Source organism: Petromyzon marinus, chromosome 6, assembly GCF_048934315.1.
Source record: "Petromyzon marinus isolate PM22_M1 ecotype Great Lakes invasive population chromosome 6, UKy_Petmar_22M1.pri1.0, whole genome shotgun sequence".
Lineage (NCBI taxonomy): Eukaryota > Metazoa > Chordata > Hyperoartia > Petromyzontiformes > Petromyzontidae > Petromyzon > Petromyzon marinus.
Genome location: NC_133672.1, coordinates 3,950,849 through 3,967,058, shown reverse-complemented (window position 1 = coordinate 3,967,058; position 16,210 = coordinate 3,950,849). Strand labels below are relative to the sequence as shown.

The following is a 16,210-nucleotide window of genomic DNA, read 5'->3' as shown; positions in this document are numbered from 1 at the left end:
GTCCTTCAATTTGTTTGGCCGCGTCAGGTGGTGGAGGGTTATTAACGACGCAAATTTGTTAGGATTATTAGGTGGCCTGACCCAAAAATCTATCATGAATTGTAATATCGGATGCGGAAATTACTTCGTATTTTGTAGGTCGCATTCATGCGTAGGGTCACAACACTTCAAATGCGTACATCTTTGTAAACGTGAGCTTCAGACAAAATATTTGTATGACTCTGCAGCCGAAGTGTGGCGCCTCTTTTGCAATCTATATTCCAACTCTAGGTTCATCACAGGTTCTATATGTCTATCTATCACGTCGTCGTAATTGACAAAGTTCGGGTACTTCCACATCTTCAAAGATTTGTGGCCAGCATGGATGAGTAGGCCAAATACTCTGTCAAGAGGCTCTCTCTGGAGCTCCATCTAGTGTAAACCCTCCCTCTAGCAGTGGCATGAGCAAGCAATTGCAGGGCTGCACCTTGACCTTTAAACCCAAGACACGTGAAAACAGGGACCGACAGGTCCTGGCCACAACGTTGATGCGGCCTAGCTCGTGTGAAAGGCCGGTCGTCCTAGCCGACAGCCTCACCTGCAGAGTGGGCTGCATGCCGGCGTGTACGCTGCCGCCCTCCTCAAGCCGGTTGATAGCGTTCTGGTACGAGTTCGTTCGAGTCCAGCTCGGGGTGCGCTCGTGCCCCATTGCCCGCGGCTGCTTCGCCTGCGGACAGGGCCGTATCCGGTCATCGTTCGCGCAAAGCAGTGACACACACCACGTGACAATTTAAAACGTTAGTTGCCTTATTTTGTGTTTAAATCGGGAACCGATAGCGGTACTGGAAAAAACAATACACACACAACGACAAGATATTGTTGTGCGATATAAAATACAAGTTGCATTTATGAATGCGTAACCTGACCTGGAAAGTGGGAAAATACAAGTAATAGAGTGGATTTGTTGATTATGATTGTTACGTATATATACGTATATATGTTTAACTTATTTCGCACCGTACGTAACCAACCGTGCTAATTGGAGGTGCGGGAGAAGGACAACAAACTAAACATTAAAATTTCTTCCGAAGAAATTCGTTTTCATTATAGATTTAAAAGTTCATAGCTTCAGTGGCTTCAAAATTATCGAAAGGTAGAGCGTTCCAGACGGCCGCGGAAGCGCATCTGAAAGTGTGCCGTGGCGCGGCGACCATCTTTTGAGGTTCAAACAAACGCGACATTCGCCTCCGCACTCGCGAGAGGGGCACTGCGTCGCCGACCTGCTGTTCCTCCCGTTCCGCCGGCTTGTTGCCGCCGGACGGCGATCGCTCCACGTCCCCGGCCGCGCCGGCCACGCCGGTCGCCGCCGCCGCCGCATCCTCCTTGGGCTGCGCCGAGACCGCCGGCTCGCGCATGAACGCCGGCTTCTCTTGGGATTGGATCCACTCCTGGTACACCTTGACCACGCGGCGTGTGGCTGCGGCCTCGGTGAAGGGCAGCAGGAAGGCCTATGGCGGGGTGACGTGTATGGCGGTGAGCGGTGAGCGTGATGATGAGTAAGTCGGTCGATCGACTAAAGACTTTAACCACATTTTTTTCGCGTGATTCATTCGTCAGGTATCAGCCGCACTCCTCCCCCCCCACCACTGTCAAACCTCCCGAAGGCAAGAAACCTCCTACAGGTCATGCCCAGCGTGAAGCAGATGTCGATGCCAATGGTGTCACCAAGCTCCACCCATCACCTCCCCTCCAGTGAAAGATACAGAAAAAATAGACCAGATGTTTTTCTTCCCCAACTGTACTGGTGTTATCGGATTAGTCTTGCAATTCAGCTGATAATTATCAATTCAACTGATAATTAACGATTATAATCGGTACTGTAATCGAATACGTAACTAATCCCATAGCCCAGCACAAGTGGAAAGTATACAGCGAATATTATATTATCAGTGTGTAACATACCAGTGATAACAAACACTGTACTCACTGTAACTCTAGCTTTGGGCTTAACTGCTCCAAACTGGAGCAATTTTGGCAGCATAAATCATTGCCCCTTTGGGGTCTTAAACAATTCTGCGTAAATATTTTATACATTAACGTGCATTTAGTTTAAAATGTGCCGTGCAATATATAATTCATGTGGAGCAGCATTTTAATAAATTCATTATCATGTTATTATTATTTAGTGAGGCTAAGCTAACGCTGCAGAGAAGCACGCTCTTAACACATTCCCCTCCGTGCTGCGCAGGCTGTGCTGTCGGGCGCTGGACAGCCACTGGGCACATCAAGCAACCACAGGTGAGATGCTATGGGCTACGACAGCCGGGCCCGCTTGCAAAGTCCCGATCCTTCTGACGTTTGAAAAATAGTGCGTGTATATATATATATACACACGGCAGAGTCTTCGCTGAATGGTCTCCAACGTACCTGGCGGAACACTTCGCTGACGAAGTTGGCGTTCTCGCGCGAGGAGCAGAGGACGCTGCGTGCCACCTCCGAGTCGCTAAGGCTCTCGTCGGCGCCCGTGGCGCTGCTCAGGCTCGACACGCTGGGCGTGCGCTCCGTCAGCGTGCTCGTGTTCGAGTTGCCGGGCTCTGCTTCGCCCGCGCTGTCCGTCTCCACCTTGCCTGCGATGCCGGCACCGGCCCCCGTCGCGCCGCCTCCGCCGCCGCCGCTCACGCCGGCGGAGCTCTCTCCGCCGACTCGCCCGGCCAGGCCAGCCGCCACCCTCTGTCGCAAGGGAAGGTACGAGAGCGGAGATTTTTCTCTCCCCTCCGACCCAACACCTCTGCAGTGTCCTCACTGCATATCGTACGTGCGGCATGGGGGCGCCGCGGCGGCGAGATGTTAACTGCCTCGCCCGGTATGCAGGAGGTCGTGGGTTGGATCCCGACCCCGACGACCTGTTGTATATTTAGAGTTTGCATGTCCTCCCCGTGGTTGGAGTGGATTTTTCTCCGGGTGATGTGAGGAAGCAATTGCAGGGCTGCACCTTTACCTCTATATATCCTTTTGGGATTTCTATATCCTTCAAATGTTCTTGCGCAAAACCAGGCGGGTGTGACACGTACAAGATCCTGTTCCATCGCCGTGCCAGCTTGTGGGTGAACGAATTCTGTTCACCCACCTTGCGGAGTACAAATGCGAATTAAGCACGCATCTTTAAGCTGCAGAAGTGTTTCATTAATTCGATTTGCTTCTTCTGCATGAGAACAATTAAACGACCGGCGGTGATGTGCTCTACAAAGCAATGGAAGCAATAAACGTGCATGGGTGCGGAACTAAATTAAAAGAATCCCATTGTACAACCGACTCATCCACCGCCTAACGGCACTCACGGAGCTCATCAATATTTACACGCATTTCATAGTCCGCTTTAAAACATACAAAATAAACACGGATTGATTTGAGAGGTTAATAGACTCATCTATAGCTGTATCGATTGCGAGCCCTGCTAACCATGAATGTGCTGCTCTTCTTGATTAAGACATTAATTCCAATGACAGACTAACGTGAAACCTTCGCATAAACAAGTGAAGTGTCGTGTTGGCAGTAGCCGCAAATGACAAACTGCGATTGTCTGTAAAACCGCTGTCAATTTTATCACGCAAATAAATTCCAATGTTTTGAATTACACCAGGACAAGAGTTAATCAAGACGTGCAGTATGACTTAAAATGCAATTTAAACATCCAATGCTTTAACGAGCGTCGAATAAAACTCACGCAGACTCATTTAACATTCATATGATGATCATCATTGTGACGATTATGACGGTTTTTAAGCCTCGACAAATGAACAAACATCTGGTTCGCTCTACACGCTTCCCACACCTGGATGATTTTTGGCATCGACTCGCCCTCGGCCTCCGGCACGGCGGGACACAGCAACGGCGGCTTCAACTCCAGCCAGAAGTTGACGAGCCACTTGATGAGAACCACGCGGGCGGACAGCAAGGGCTCGCGCGTGCTGTAGCTCGGCTCGTTGAACTGCACGTCACGGCCCACCTGCACGTACTGCGGCTTCGCCCGCAGCAACGGCACCTCTGCAGGGGGCAACGGCGGAGCAAAGCAGGCGAGTGGGGCTACGCGAGAAGGCCACCCGTTTGCAAAGCCCGAGTCACAAGAGCAATCAGTGTAGCAACTCTCTGCCCTCCTGATTATGGAACATCCAGGCACGTTTCACTGCGACGTCAGAGCCGTGCCCGGGAGTGGAACCCTCGCAGTGCGGGTGTTTTTTTTCACTGGCTATCTGCTGGGCCGAGCCAGAACCAATCCGTGAAACTCTGACCACACACTGAATCTGACTCCGAGTCAAACGGGATCGGTCAGGGGCTGGGTTAATAATTTTGGTCGTTTGTGGTGTCAGAAAAACACACACAACTCGACCCGTTCATTGCACGCGACATAGGCGGCAGCTGTCAGGTTCTCCAGTGGAAAAAGCTATTGTTTTTTTTTCAACTACCAAACTATCTTTTTTATTTCACCAGTTAAGGCCCACTGAGCTATATAGCTGTTTTTCAGAAGTGACTTGGCCACAAACGATAGCTCCATGAAGTGGCTTATCATCACGCGAAAATGTATAGCAGCAGGCAATAACCCTAAAAGCATGTTGATTCTAAATATGGAGGGGGGAAAAACAGAGGACCCAGAGAAAAATCCACGCTACCACGAGGAGAACATGCAAACACCAGATATACAGGCATCAGGGTCGGGATTGAACCCACGACCTCTTGTATACCAGGCAAGGAAGTTAACATCTCCACCAATTATTGGAAGGATTTGATAAACCATTTCGGGTCTTAATTGATTGTTCATGCTTACGGTGGCTTTCAGACAGCATACATTAAATTTGCGTCTCCCCCCTCCTCTTTTCCGAACATAGATGGACTCGTCCTTCTAAACAAACTGTCAAATCGCTATCCGTGGCGCTAACGTTTTTTTAAAAATAAATAAATAAATACACCGTTCAAAAAGAAATAAATGCAAAACAATGTTTAAAAATAAATTAATAAATACAAACCGCCACTTATTTCAAATGCTTATTGCCGTTGGTTTTCACACCTGATGATGACTGTTTGTGTTACAGTCGAAACGTCGTGAGAATTTTATTGTTTTATATATATTTTATTATTTTATTGTTTCCCTTCAATGTGACTTTACCGAAAGAACCAAGAATATGAATATCTCCACCACCGTTTTAATGATGGGTTACAAAGCACAGCTGGTATGTTGTTACACATGCCACTGTAATGTACGAAAAACAAAACCGTCATACAAATTATTCACTACTAGTCTCTTGTGGCTGAGAAAATATCTGTATACAGCAATGTAAGCTCATGTCTGGGAGTGTAGAAATGAGGGTAACACCACTCCCCAAAGTTTATCCACCCAGCCCCAGAAGGTATGGCTCACACCCCTTATGCTAAATACCAAACTCTGTACTTTAGGCGCCACACCCACACATTAAGTGCCCCTTTTTATAGCTCAGGCAGCTAATGGTGGCGAGAATCCTTCGCTAAATTTGGCCAAAGGTGATGACGTAAAAAACATTCTTAAAAGAAAGTAGTCAGGCCACCCTCTATGAGGCTGAGCAAGCTTTGCTGGCTTGCAGGAGGGTGGGACGAACGGTCACTTCCACAGCATATTTGGTTTGCTGGTTGAAATTAAAATCCATTTTCCTTGCGTAATTAATTGTTTGTGATTTTTAGTCAAAAAAAAATGTACGTGCGCATGAAACACATAATATACAAAAGTACCATACCTAGGTTGGGACTGTACAAGCTGGTCTCCTTGCAGAAGGAGGGGAAGATGAAAGGGAGGTAGTACTTCTTGAAGATGTTGAGAAGGAAGGCAAACCCCTTCTCGTGGTTTTCCTTGTTCTTCCACTCCAAGCCTCTGGCCTGTACAAACGACGATCGGATATAACAACGAACATTAACCCTTTCCGACTCGGATGACCGTACGTGTATGCCATCGTTTATTCTTCCAATTACGTTCTGATGACGTAGACGTTCCGATGACGTCACATTAACCCTTTCCGATTCGGATGATGAAACGTGTACGCCATCGTTTTTTCTTCCAATTTCATTCTGATGATGTACACGCTTCGATGACGTGTATGTCATTGAAGCGTAATCAGAAGAAAAACTGACATGCACGTTATAGAAACGCCCAACACAGAACGTTATCACCACAGCAAACAAAACGTGTCAGTGGGAAAGCGGCCGATTTGCCATCGAGACCAACGTTTGTTTTCACTCGAAACAGTTCCCTTTCAGTGGGGGCATGTTAGTTGCTATTGTACAAGCTGCACACGCGCACAAGGCAGTGTTGCTCAAACGCCACTGGGCTGTGCCCTCACTTTTGTAAAAAAATCTTTGCTCTCTGGCCCATGGGGAAAGAGAGAGAGGAGGACGGGAGAGCACGTGAAGGCAAGGTTGTTAATTCACACACCCCGGGACAGGGAGTGGAGGATGAAACAAAGACAAATATCCCGTTTGAAGCCTTAAAAGACTGTTGGGACAAGTGCTGTTAGTGAGCACCTATAAACGCCAGCACGGTACACGCCCGACCGCCTTTGTCTCCCCAATCGTGATGTTTACACACCGTACCAAGTACGTATTTGAGGCTGAGTCGACCTAGGGGAGGTCCAGGAACGGTTGAAATAATAGTCACTGGCGTTGACCGTGAACGGGAATCAAACTCGGGTCGCTGGGTTCAAAACGCAACGCACTAACCGCTGCACCACTGTTCCCCACTCCTCTGGAGGACAAACACACGTGCACACACACGCACCCTGCTAACACTCGCCCCAAGGTTTATACAACATGGGCTTGCTGGCCACAGTCAAAACAATGTTTCAGCACCTGTTTTGACTATAAATAGAACTTAAACAAAGGTCACGTGTCCCAAATTGATCACAACCCCCAGGAAAAATGTCAGCAATACAATTCACTATGATGCTTAATGGGCAGTAACGCCAGGTACAGCAGAGAACACCAGCGACCTATACTAAATCTGTGTACCTTCCAATTCTCAATGCCAAATTGTTCAAGTGGCATGAAAATGTACAACTCACTCTTCCACTTCCCCGCACTCTCCCACCTCTCCCCTCTCATCTCACTCTACTCCCACCTCCACGCACTTTCCCTTCTCGCAACAAAGGCATATGGACGCTATAAAAATCCGAGTTATATTGCATCTTAAATTGATTAAATGTTAAACTTCCATGTATATCTAAAAAAATGAATCCATCTGCAACAAAAGATCCACCCACTGAGGTTTTGTTAGTGCGAGTTAGTAAACAAAAATACTCCACCTGGATTACCATGTATTTCAGCATCACTTCCAGCAGGTAACAGGTGAGGTCCTCCGGTATCTGCTCATTGGACTGCGGAGACACCAGAGGAGTGATCTCCTCTGCACACACCGGCCCTGAACAGCAGAGAAGTGCGATGCCATGGGGTCAACGTCGACCTGTTACCGTTACTAACCTCCCCCCCCATTGTGACTATTGTCGTTTTGTTTTATGAGTAAGCTTGTTTAGCCAGGAAAGCCTCGGGAGGGGCCTTGCTAAGTTTTCGCAGTTGGGAGGGGGGTTGGTGTTGCTGCTGCTGTGTGATCTCATTTGAGTAATTTGCAGATAATTTGTCAGCATTAGGGTGTATGGCCAATACCAGTGATATTGTATAGTTTGTTTGTTTTTTAACGATGGGGGAAGCTGAAGAACCCCGGAGGAAACTCGTGCACAATAGGGGGATAACATACAATGCCTGCCTGCATCAGGCATTGTACTCAGACCCTTCTTTGAGTGAGGCACTGGTGTTGCACCACTGAGACACCCTGCCACTCTGCCACCCTAAGGCTTGACAGTTAAGCTGTGCAGATTTCAAAATGAAACACTCCCTAATTATTGTGGTAACACATTAAGGAGAAATAAAATATTCATAGGCCAGGAGGCTCTCCTGAATGTGCTAAGTACAAGGAGAGTAAAAGACGGCAATGTAACGACGACAGGGGCAAATTAATTTACTTCAACAAACATACATCCAAGCATTGATCTCTGAAGAGGGATGTCTGAGCCTTAAAACGTACTAATACACCATTATTTAATTTCGCAAAATGGCTTTTGGAAATTAGTTTTGATTATTTTTTGCCATCCCTCAGCCTCTCGTTCAGCGAGCCACTGTGACGTCGAGCGTCTTGCCGTGTCTTGGACAGCGCTTCGAGATCTTTGACGAAAGGCGCTTCACGATATAAATAAGATTATTATTATCATCATCATCATCATTAAACGGCAAAACAGATTAACTGGTGACAAAATAAAAGCAACGTGGAGGTGGGGGAGGGAAGGAGCAAAACAAACGCTCGTGGCCGCCTGTCCGTAGCCTCGCACAAAACCGCGACGACTGTACCCAGTGTCTGTCAGTGCAGCGGCTACCTAGGAAAGCAGGCGAGAGCGGCCAGAGCAGGCTTGCGGAAAGAAGAGAAGCAGCACCTTCTGCTGTCGCCAGGCAGGGGTTGATGAGGCTGTCGAGCGAGCGGCCGCCCTGCTCGCCGGCGGGCAAGGGGAAGCCCGGAATGAGGCACGCGTACATGAGCAGCAGCTCGTCCGAGCAGTTGTGCTGCAGCGCCTGCATCCACAGCAGGAAGAGCCGAACGCCCTCTCGACGGAGCTGTTCGGCGGGGACACACACGTGCAGAGGGACAGCGGTCACCCTTGTCGCGCGATCGGTTTTCCCGTGCAGACCGTCGGGGCGAGCGCCCAGTTGAGGTTCGGCGAGACGACGCCGCGGTGTAACAAGTCGGCGTGTTGCACTCGCGGGTCGAGCGCTCGCCGGTTCGACCTCCTGGCCGGCGCGGCAGTTGATACGGCAGGGAAGGTTCTCGCGGTAAGGGGGGCGATGTTGCAATGTACGATTCCAATTGAGTCGTTTGCGAGTAATAATGCGAGTCATTTAACAGCATCGAGGATGTCGTGGCCAATACCAATTATACCCTATGGGTTTTCTTTGTTTTGTTTTAGCTATGGGAAGAAACTGGAGTACACCCATGCAGTACACGGGGAAAACATATAAATGCCACGCGGAAAGGTGCACGCATCGGGAATCGAACCCAGGGTATTTTTACTGAGAGGCACAGGTGTCACCACTGCACTACTGCCTGCGCAAAGGCAGATTAAGGTCAAAAATAAATAAGAAAAGTACGAATGAGACGGAGAACTTTTAGACAGCTGAAATTGATCACGAGAAGCGGGCACGCCGATGTGCCCAAAGGAGAAAGAGATACGTCAGCCGAGAGATACGACCCACGAGCATGATCAACGATAACTAACACGGAGGGGAAAAGCCTAACGGTGTACAAAGGGTGTGGCAAAATTCGGCCGATTGAACCTAAATCATATTCATGGCCGAGATAGTGCGATTGAAAATCTGACGACAGCCAGCTGCTCGTGTTTGCCACCGCAACTGACCCCGGAAGCCAGAACCAGAGGCGCCGCGCACACCACACGCACATGTTGTCTTCGGGGCGTATCTTCAAAAACCCTGGCTCTCAGAAAGCATGTGCCATGGTGCTCCATCTTGCATGGAATTTGAAAGCAGTGGTCTGGCCACATGCTTTTTCAGAACACTCGTCGGGTTCACTGTTATTGATTGTTGCAAAATAACGCAATGCAAAATGGGCGAAAGGGAACGCTGCTGTAAAGAATGGAAATAGCGCTCCTCGCTAAAGTTATCAGTTTTTTGACACGAGTCTTACCGTTTGCTGGGGTTTATTGATACTGAACTGGAGAGCTTACTAAAGTCATTCATAAATACACAGGGTTTCAAATTTATATCTGATCTCCTTTCCCCAAGACTACCAATCGCAGAACTCTCTCGAGTTTCTCAGTTTGCATGAACTACCAATGATGGTTCCACCCAGGCAAGCAAATAACGGAAAGCCAAGAGTGGACATTTTCAAGAGTAAAAATACCATTCGAAAATCGGTCACCGCCGGGGGGAAACGTAAGTCAAGAGATGTAATCCCCCAGTGATTCGTGAGCGGTTGTAAAATGTGTTTGCCAATTCAAATTCCAAAACTTTCTACGCGACTTAAGGGGTTCTCTTTAAGTCAACGAAGCTGGGAATGGCGAGTTTTAGAATAAACAAAGGGTCGTCAAAGGGTCACGACGTTGGAATGGTCAATACATGTTTGAATTGCCTTCACCTCTGCAAAGCACACTCAGTGCTGCACCATCAACACGACAAAAATCACAACACTCACACTCGAGGGCTGCAGCGCTTGTCCATGCCGTACACAACTGCACCCAAACAGTTGGTAGGAAAGATTGTGAAAGGGCCCCACGGTGGCGAGAAATTAATTACCTCGCCTGGTATGCAGGTCGTGGGTTCGATCTCAACCCCCACCCCGACGCCTGCTGTATATTTGCAGTTTGCAAGTTCTCAACGTGGTCACGTGGATTTTTTTCCGGGTTCTCTGGCTTTTCCCTCCACATTTAGAAACACGCATTTCGAGTATAAATTTCCACGTGATACGCCACTTTGTTGAACTATCATTTGTGGCCAGGTCACGTCTGAAAAAAACTATATAGCTCAGTGGGCCTCACCTGTTAAAAATAAGCATAGTCATAGTTCTAAATGTATAGTTGTGTAGCTGCAGCAGCATGCACGCTACACGTATTTATCGGGGTGAAAACATAAACTCGCATTGCGGTTTGGCCTTACAAGTGCCAAATAACCTTAAACCTTTAAACGGCGCTCTACTGAACAGAAAACTCTTCCGTGTGTATTCAAGTTTGGCGAAGTGCTTTAAAAACAGGCAAGAATGTCAAACAACATACTCGCGTATGTCAAGACATTCCTGGGCTAACTTGGAAAACAAAGTCCTGTTGATCTAACAATGTGCCATGACAGCCTAATAATAGGACATTAAGCAAATTCACTGCAGATAATTCTTTGGGGGGTAGGGGGGGGTAATACATTTTTTTTAAAATTATTGAAGCAAAATGATGACTTGTTCCAAGATCAAAACTCAAAACAATATTATTGTTATTACACCCAGAAAAAAATTATACCCAACTCTAGATTTTAAGTTTTCGTGACTGCAAGGATCCATACTCTTTGGTTCTTTCGGTAAAGTCACGTAGATAAAAATTTAATAAATTAATTTTATTTAATTTTTTACTTATGCCCAACTGTTGATATGCCACATGTTGTCACTGCTAAGATTTGTGTGGTCTGGATAAATATATTATCATTATTACTGATTATTAAGCAGATTTTTTGTATTTATTCCAAACAAGTTTCATTTTTATTAAGATATATAGTTCAAAATATGTAACTGTAAAAACATTCCATTGTTTTCTACCAGAATTCAAGCCAAAGGAGCATCTGTTATTAATTTGTTCATCTCAGAAATCCGGAATATGGCGAAGTCACTCTGTACTGACCACAAGCAGCCTCAAGGAGACATTACAAAAGTTTCTTGAATATTGCTCCCTTGGTCTAAAATTAAATTACTGAGTATCCACAAAAAGCCTAAAAATAAAAACCTTCTAGGAGTATTCTTTCAATAAAAAAAGCATGCAACAAAACAAGGAAGTCCCTGGGAAAAATAAACACAGACACAGAATGAAGGCCACTGAGTCAGGTCAAGGCGATGTTATCGACAAGTGACCACAGCGAGAACGGTGACCGGCTGCAAAGCATCGGGCGAAGGAGGCAACCACTGGAATGCGCGAGGCCTGCGGTGGCCAACCGGCGTCTCCAGAGCCGCATGCGTCTCTTTAATCCATCACATGCGGCTTCTATCGAAGGGGGCATAACCGTAGAACGTACTATTACGGCAGCAAAGACGAATGAATGCCTCCTGTGCTGCGCCGAAAACTGTCAATATATATTCACTTATACATATACACCTGGCTCTTTACAGAACTCACGGAAACTTTTGGCTCTTGGTCCGTGACCGGTTGGCCACCCCTGTGCTAGGAGAAGAGGACTACCATGATTTGAGTGGACGTCAAACGTCAAACACCGGACCGGACGGAAGCTGTCGCCGTTGAAAGACGCAGCGGCGGGCGGAGAGAAGTGGCGAGCCCACAGGAAATAAATATCGGGTGACGGAAACGGTCGCGCCCCCGACGGAGGACAAGTAATTTTGAAGAAGCAGGCAAAGCCTTGCTCAAGACTTTTCTTTTTTGCAGCCTCCTGAATTGGGACATTTGGATACTTCCTAGAGGAAAAAAAAATGTAGAAACCCTTAAGATGTGGGCATTGTTGAAGCAAGTGCAATTACAGAGTGTGTACACATACATGGGGTTTTTTTGGGATACAGCAGATAACGATGCATATTCACTTTCCCAGTACGAGTGTTAACACACATTGAGCCCAGGGTGTGAAATGGGCTGCTGCCTCAATGTGCTGGTGGCCACCACATCCATCAACTACCCACGGGTGGCCACAACTGAATTATTTTACCGCGTGCATGAAAAATAGCCTTCATATAATCCCGAGCGTGCACTGTTACGTGTGAAACCACCAATACATTTTAAGGCAGTACGTTACTCTGATTAGTGCGCAGCGTTAATTTACTGCTGTGTTTTTTTGCACAAATCCCTGTCTTTTCTGCTGCTGGCTGACGGCCAACATCTATATGGGTGGGCCCTACAGGATAGCCAGTTTGAGAATACTGTATACCAGAACATGCACAACAGTCTTCATTGCCACAACCGGTTTAAGGAATTTAAACAATTCTCGGAGGGAGTGGTGGCGCAGTGGTCGTCGCATGCGTTATGAAGCCGGCGACCTGAGCTTGATTCCCCCGCCGGGGTTTAAAGTTGGTAGCGAGCGATATCCGAACCAGTCCCTGTGCCTTCCCTCCCTTCACCAATCTCCCACCGACCGGCGTGGTGAAGTGTGGTCAAACGAACCGCACAACAGAAAAAAATATAAATCTCCATCCAGCAGTGGACTGACAAAGGGCAGCACATCATGACTGCATATTTATATTCAACTCTCCTCATGAATAAATATTCAGGCCTGTTTAGGAACTGATGGATTACGACCACAATTGGCACAACATCTCCTTCAGCGCGAGCCGCCTTGGTTTATTGTACCAAAATAATATATGTATAAATGCACCCTTTGTTTAATCTATACGCGCACTGGAGGGTTTCGCCTTTATGACACAAAGAATGACACACAAATGGCATCGCTGTCAGCAAATGAGGCATCAGCCATGACACTACCCTGGCCCTCCGTGACCCTGGACCGTTTTACAAAAAGGAAACAAACAATAGGCAGCATACGTGACGGTGCAATCCTGGGTCGTCATTAAGCACTTTGGATTAGGTCAGCCGTAATGAAGAGGAGGACGTGTCAAGAGTGACATTATATACAAAAAACAAACAATACCTTGGCCTCTGCCCGATAGTCTTCAATGAGTCCGATCTTTAAGGCAACTACCGATGCATGCTGAATATTTGAGCTGCGAGAATGAGCAAGTGCTTTGCTCTGCATATCTGCTCGCGAAGTCGTCAGAGCTCAGGTAGAAGACCATTCTGCGGCAATGCCATATTGTTCCCAATGCTGGGTTGATGTATGTATGTCCGTTGAACTTCTTTCGCACCGCACGTAGCCAACCGTGCGAATTGGAGGCGCGGATGAGCGGTCCTTCGTAACTGGGCTTGAGATGATGATGATCATCATCATCATCATATTCTCCACATGCGAAAACTGTTTACCTAACGTTCTTGAATCCATGACCTGAGCAGTGATGTAACTGCTCTCACTCGGGCCAGGAGCATTGGGCAATTGTCCACTCTAAAATGTCCCCATGAGAATGCTTAGAATATTTAATATAATGGGGTGGAGTGGTGGCATAAAGTAGTTAAACGCTGCGATATGAACCCTTCTACCCGAGTTGCATCCCCAGCCAGTGCTAATATTAGCGGTGAGTGCTATCTGAACCAGGCGGTACCTTTCACCACCCCACACTGACCAGCGTGAAGTATGGTCAAACAACCCCAAATTAGCAATCCTAAATAAACTAGTTTTTGTTATTTTACCTGGTAAGGCCCACTGAGCAATATAGCTCTTTTTCAGAAGCGACCTGGCCACACACGATAGCTCACCGATGCGGCTTATCATGTGTACATTTATAGCAGTCAAATACTCCAAACGCGCATTTCTAAATGCGAAGGGAAAAACTGGAGGACCCGGAGAAAAATCCACGCGACCACGGGGAGAACATGCAAACTCCAAATATACAGGCATCAGGATCAGGATCGAACCCACGACCTCCTGTACACCAGGCGAGGTAATTTACATCTCACTACAGCGGCGTCTCAAACACGACGTAGGGGAGGCCTTCATCCAGCAAGTGATTAGGACAAAGTGTTCATCATAATTTAAATGTGAAATGTTTAAGAATACAGCCCTAATGCAATTCACTGCTGGATGAAGGCCTCCCCATGCGGTGTCAGGCATGGGGAGGAGTTGTTTGACCATACTTCATCACTCTGGTCAGTATGGGTTGGTCGGTGTTACCTGGACTCGTTTGGATATCGCTTGTCACTGTGAGCTGGGGCCGGATATTTGTTTTTATTAAAAAGTAAAAAAATCAAATAGCTGCAAACACAAGCTATGACTCCAACACTGGTACAATGTATAAGCAGTAACGGTCGAGCGAAAACCAAGCTTTGTATGATGAATGATTGCAGGAAACATCATACTTCAAAAATGAAATTGGAGCAGTGCTCCAGACGTCCCCATCCACACCGCACTGCTTGCTTATCTACCAAATCCTTTCTCAATCGTAACATAAAAAACGTACTTTTCATTTATTATAATACCTGTAAAAAGCAATAACTTGTTCAAGGTGAGATTGGAAGCCTATCAGTGTAACACGGTGCCATTTGAAATCAAATCATTCAAACTGCTCGACATACATGCCTCTTCGCACTCATGCTGCTATGTTGTAGAGTGTTCCCTCATTCTCTCAGAAGACCTTTGATCAGAATTGAAAAACTGTAAAATACATTTGAAGAAAAAAAAACGCCACTTTTTTCAAATTTTCTTGCTGTGGTTTTCGCACCTGATGATGATTGCTTGTGTTGCAGTCAAAACGTCGTGATAATATTATTGTTCTATATTTTTATTATTTTAATGCTTCCCTTCTACGTGACTTTACCGAAAGAACCAAGAATTTGAATCCCTGCAGTCACGAAAGCTTTAAATCAAAATGTTGGAAAGTGTTACAGAATCCATCCCTAAGCATGATTTATCCAACCTCGTTAATTTTATGAAAATAAGTTGCCAATCAAAATGAACATTGCTCAAGGCAATCGTCATTATAAAAGAACTCTGATCTATTGGAGGGGTGTAGCAATGCATCAATTCGTCAAATCACATTGATTCTTAAGCTCAGGGAACATGCATCGAATCGCAAATGTAAGAAAGGACGTCTTTGATCCGTGGTATCATGTGCATGATGTCGGTCTGCGTGACCGCTAGTTTACAAAAATTATAATAAAAAAATTGTAACGCTGAAAGAAGGGTGAGCAAATTGTTAAACAACGTCCATGCATTACTTTGAAACAACAGCGATGTCATCACTGCGATGCAAAGCATGCAGGGATTGCTGATGCTGTGCGGCTGTATGTATTGCAATACCTTGATGGAATTTCCAGTGTGCAGTAGCTTCTTTAAGATTAACCCTGTCGACGAAAGGAGAGAAATTACACAAAATTGGAAGCAGGAGAAAATTTTTATAAAAATAAAAACTGTTACATGTACACATCCGGAACGATTTAAATATTTCTTCAAACACCACTTATCACTTGTGCTTAAACCACAACGTACTTTGTCAATTTGAAATCTGTACTCGATAACTCAGTAAGTGACATAGTAACAATACATGGCTGTGAAATTGTCCAATTGTGAGCATTTGCTGCACTCGCTCACACGCACACAAACTCACATTGACGGTCGCAAAATCTATCGCTGCAATGCAACACTTTCCTTTGTTGTTGTTGTTGGTCATATTGTTCAGATAACACATTGCTGTGCTGTTAGAAGTTATGAATATTTAAACGCGATCTGTAATAATAGTGTGTGTGCATGTGAAACTACCGAGTAGTTTTTCATTGTAGTAGTATTTATTGTTTTATTATCCATTGTCAATGCTTGTTTACCCAGCGAAGCCTCAATGAGTCTCAGGAAGACCTTG

General features: G+C 46.2%; 1 protein-coding gene across 10 annotated transcripts in view; it reads right to left on the bottom strand.

The window, feature by feature from the left end:
* The window catches only part of LOC116939645 (ral GTPase-activating protein subunit alpha-1-like), a 142,336-nt gene that overhangs the window by 91,172 nt on the left and 34,954 nt on the right, over positions 1–16,210 (bottom strand). For 5 of the 10 annotated variants that reach the window (XM_032948310.2, XM_032948312.2, XM_032948316.2 and 2 more), the window contains exons 5-12: positions 15,655–15,698; positions 8,421–8,655; positions 7,299–7,414; positions 5,742–5,880; positions 3,812–4,023; positions 2,407–2,709; positions 1,260–1,487; positions 578–706 (exon numbers count right to left, since the gene is read on the bottom strand). In XM_032948310.2, the coding sequence (XP_032804201.2) occupies positions 578–706; positions 1,260–1,487; positions 2,407–2,709; positions 3,812–4,023; positions 5,742–5,880; positions 7,299–7,414; positions 8,421–8,655; positions 15,655–15,698 (1,406 nt within the window). The remainder of the gene's footprint in view (positions 1–577; positions 707–1,259; positions 1,488–2,406; positions 2,710–3,811; positions 4,024–5,741; positions 5,881–7,298; positions 7,415–8,420; positions 8,656–15,654; positions 15,699–16,210) is intronic. The other 5 variants (XM_032948313.2, XM_032948318.2, XM_032948314.2 and 2 more) reach the window with 3 other exon arrangements.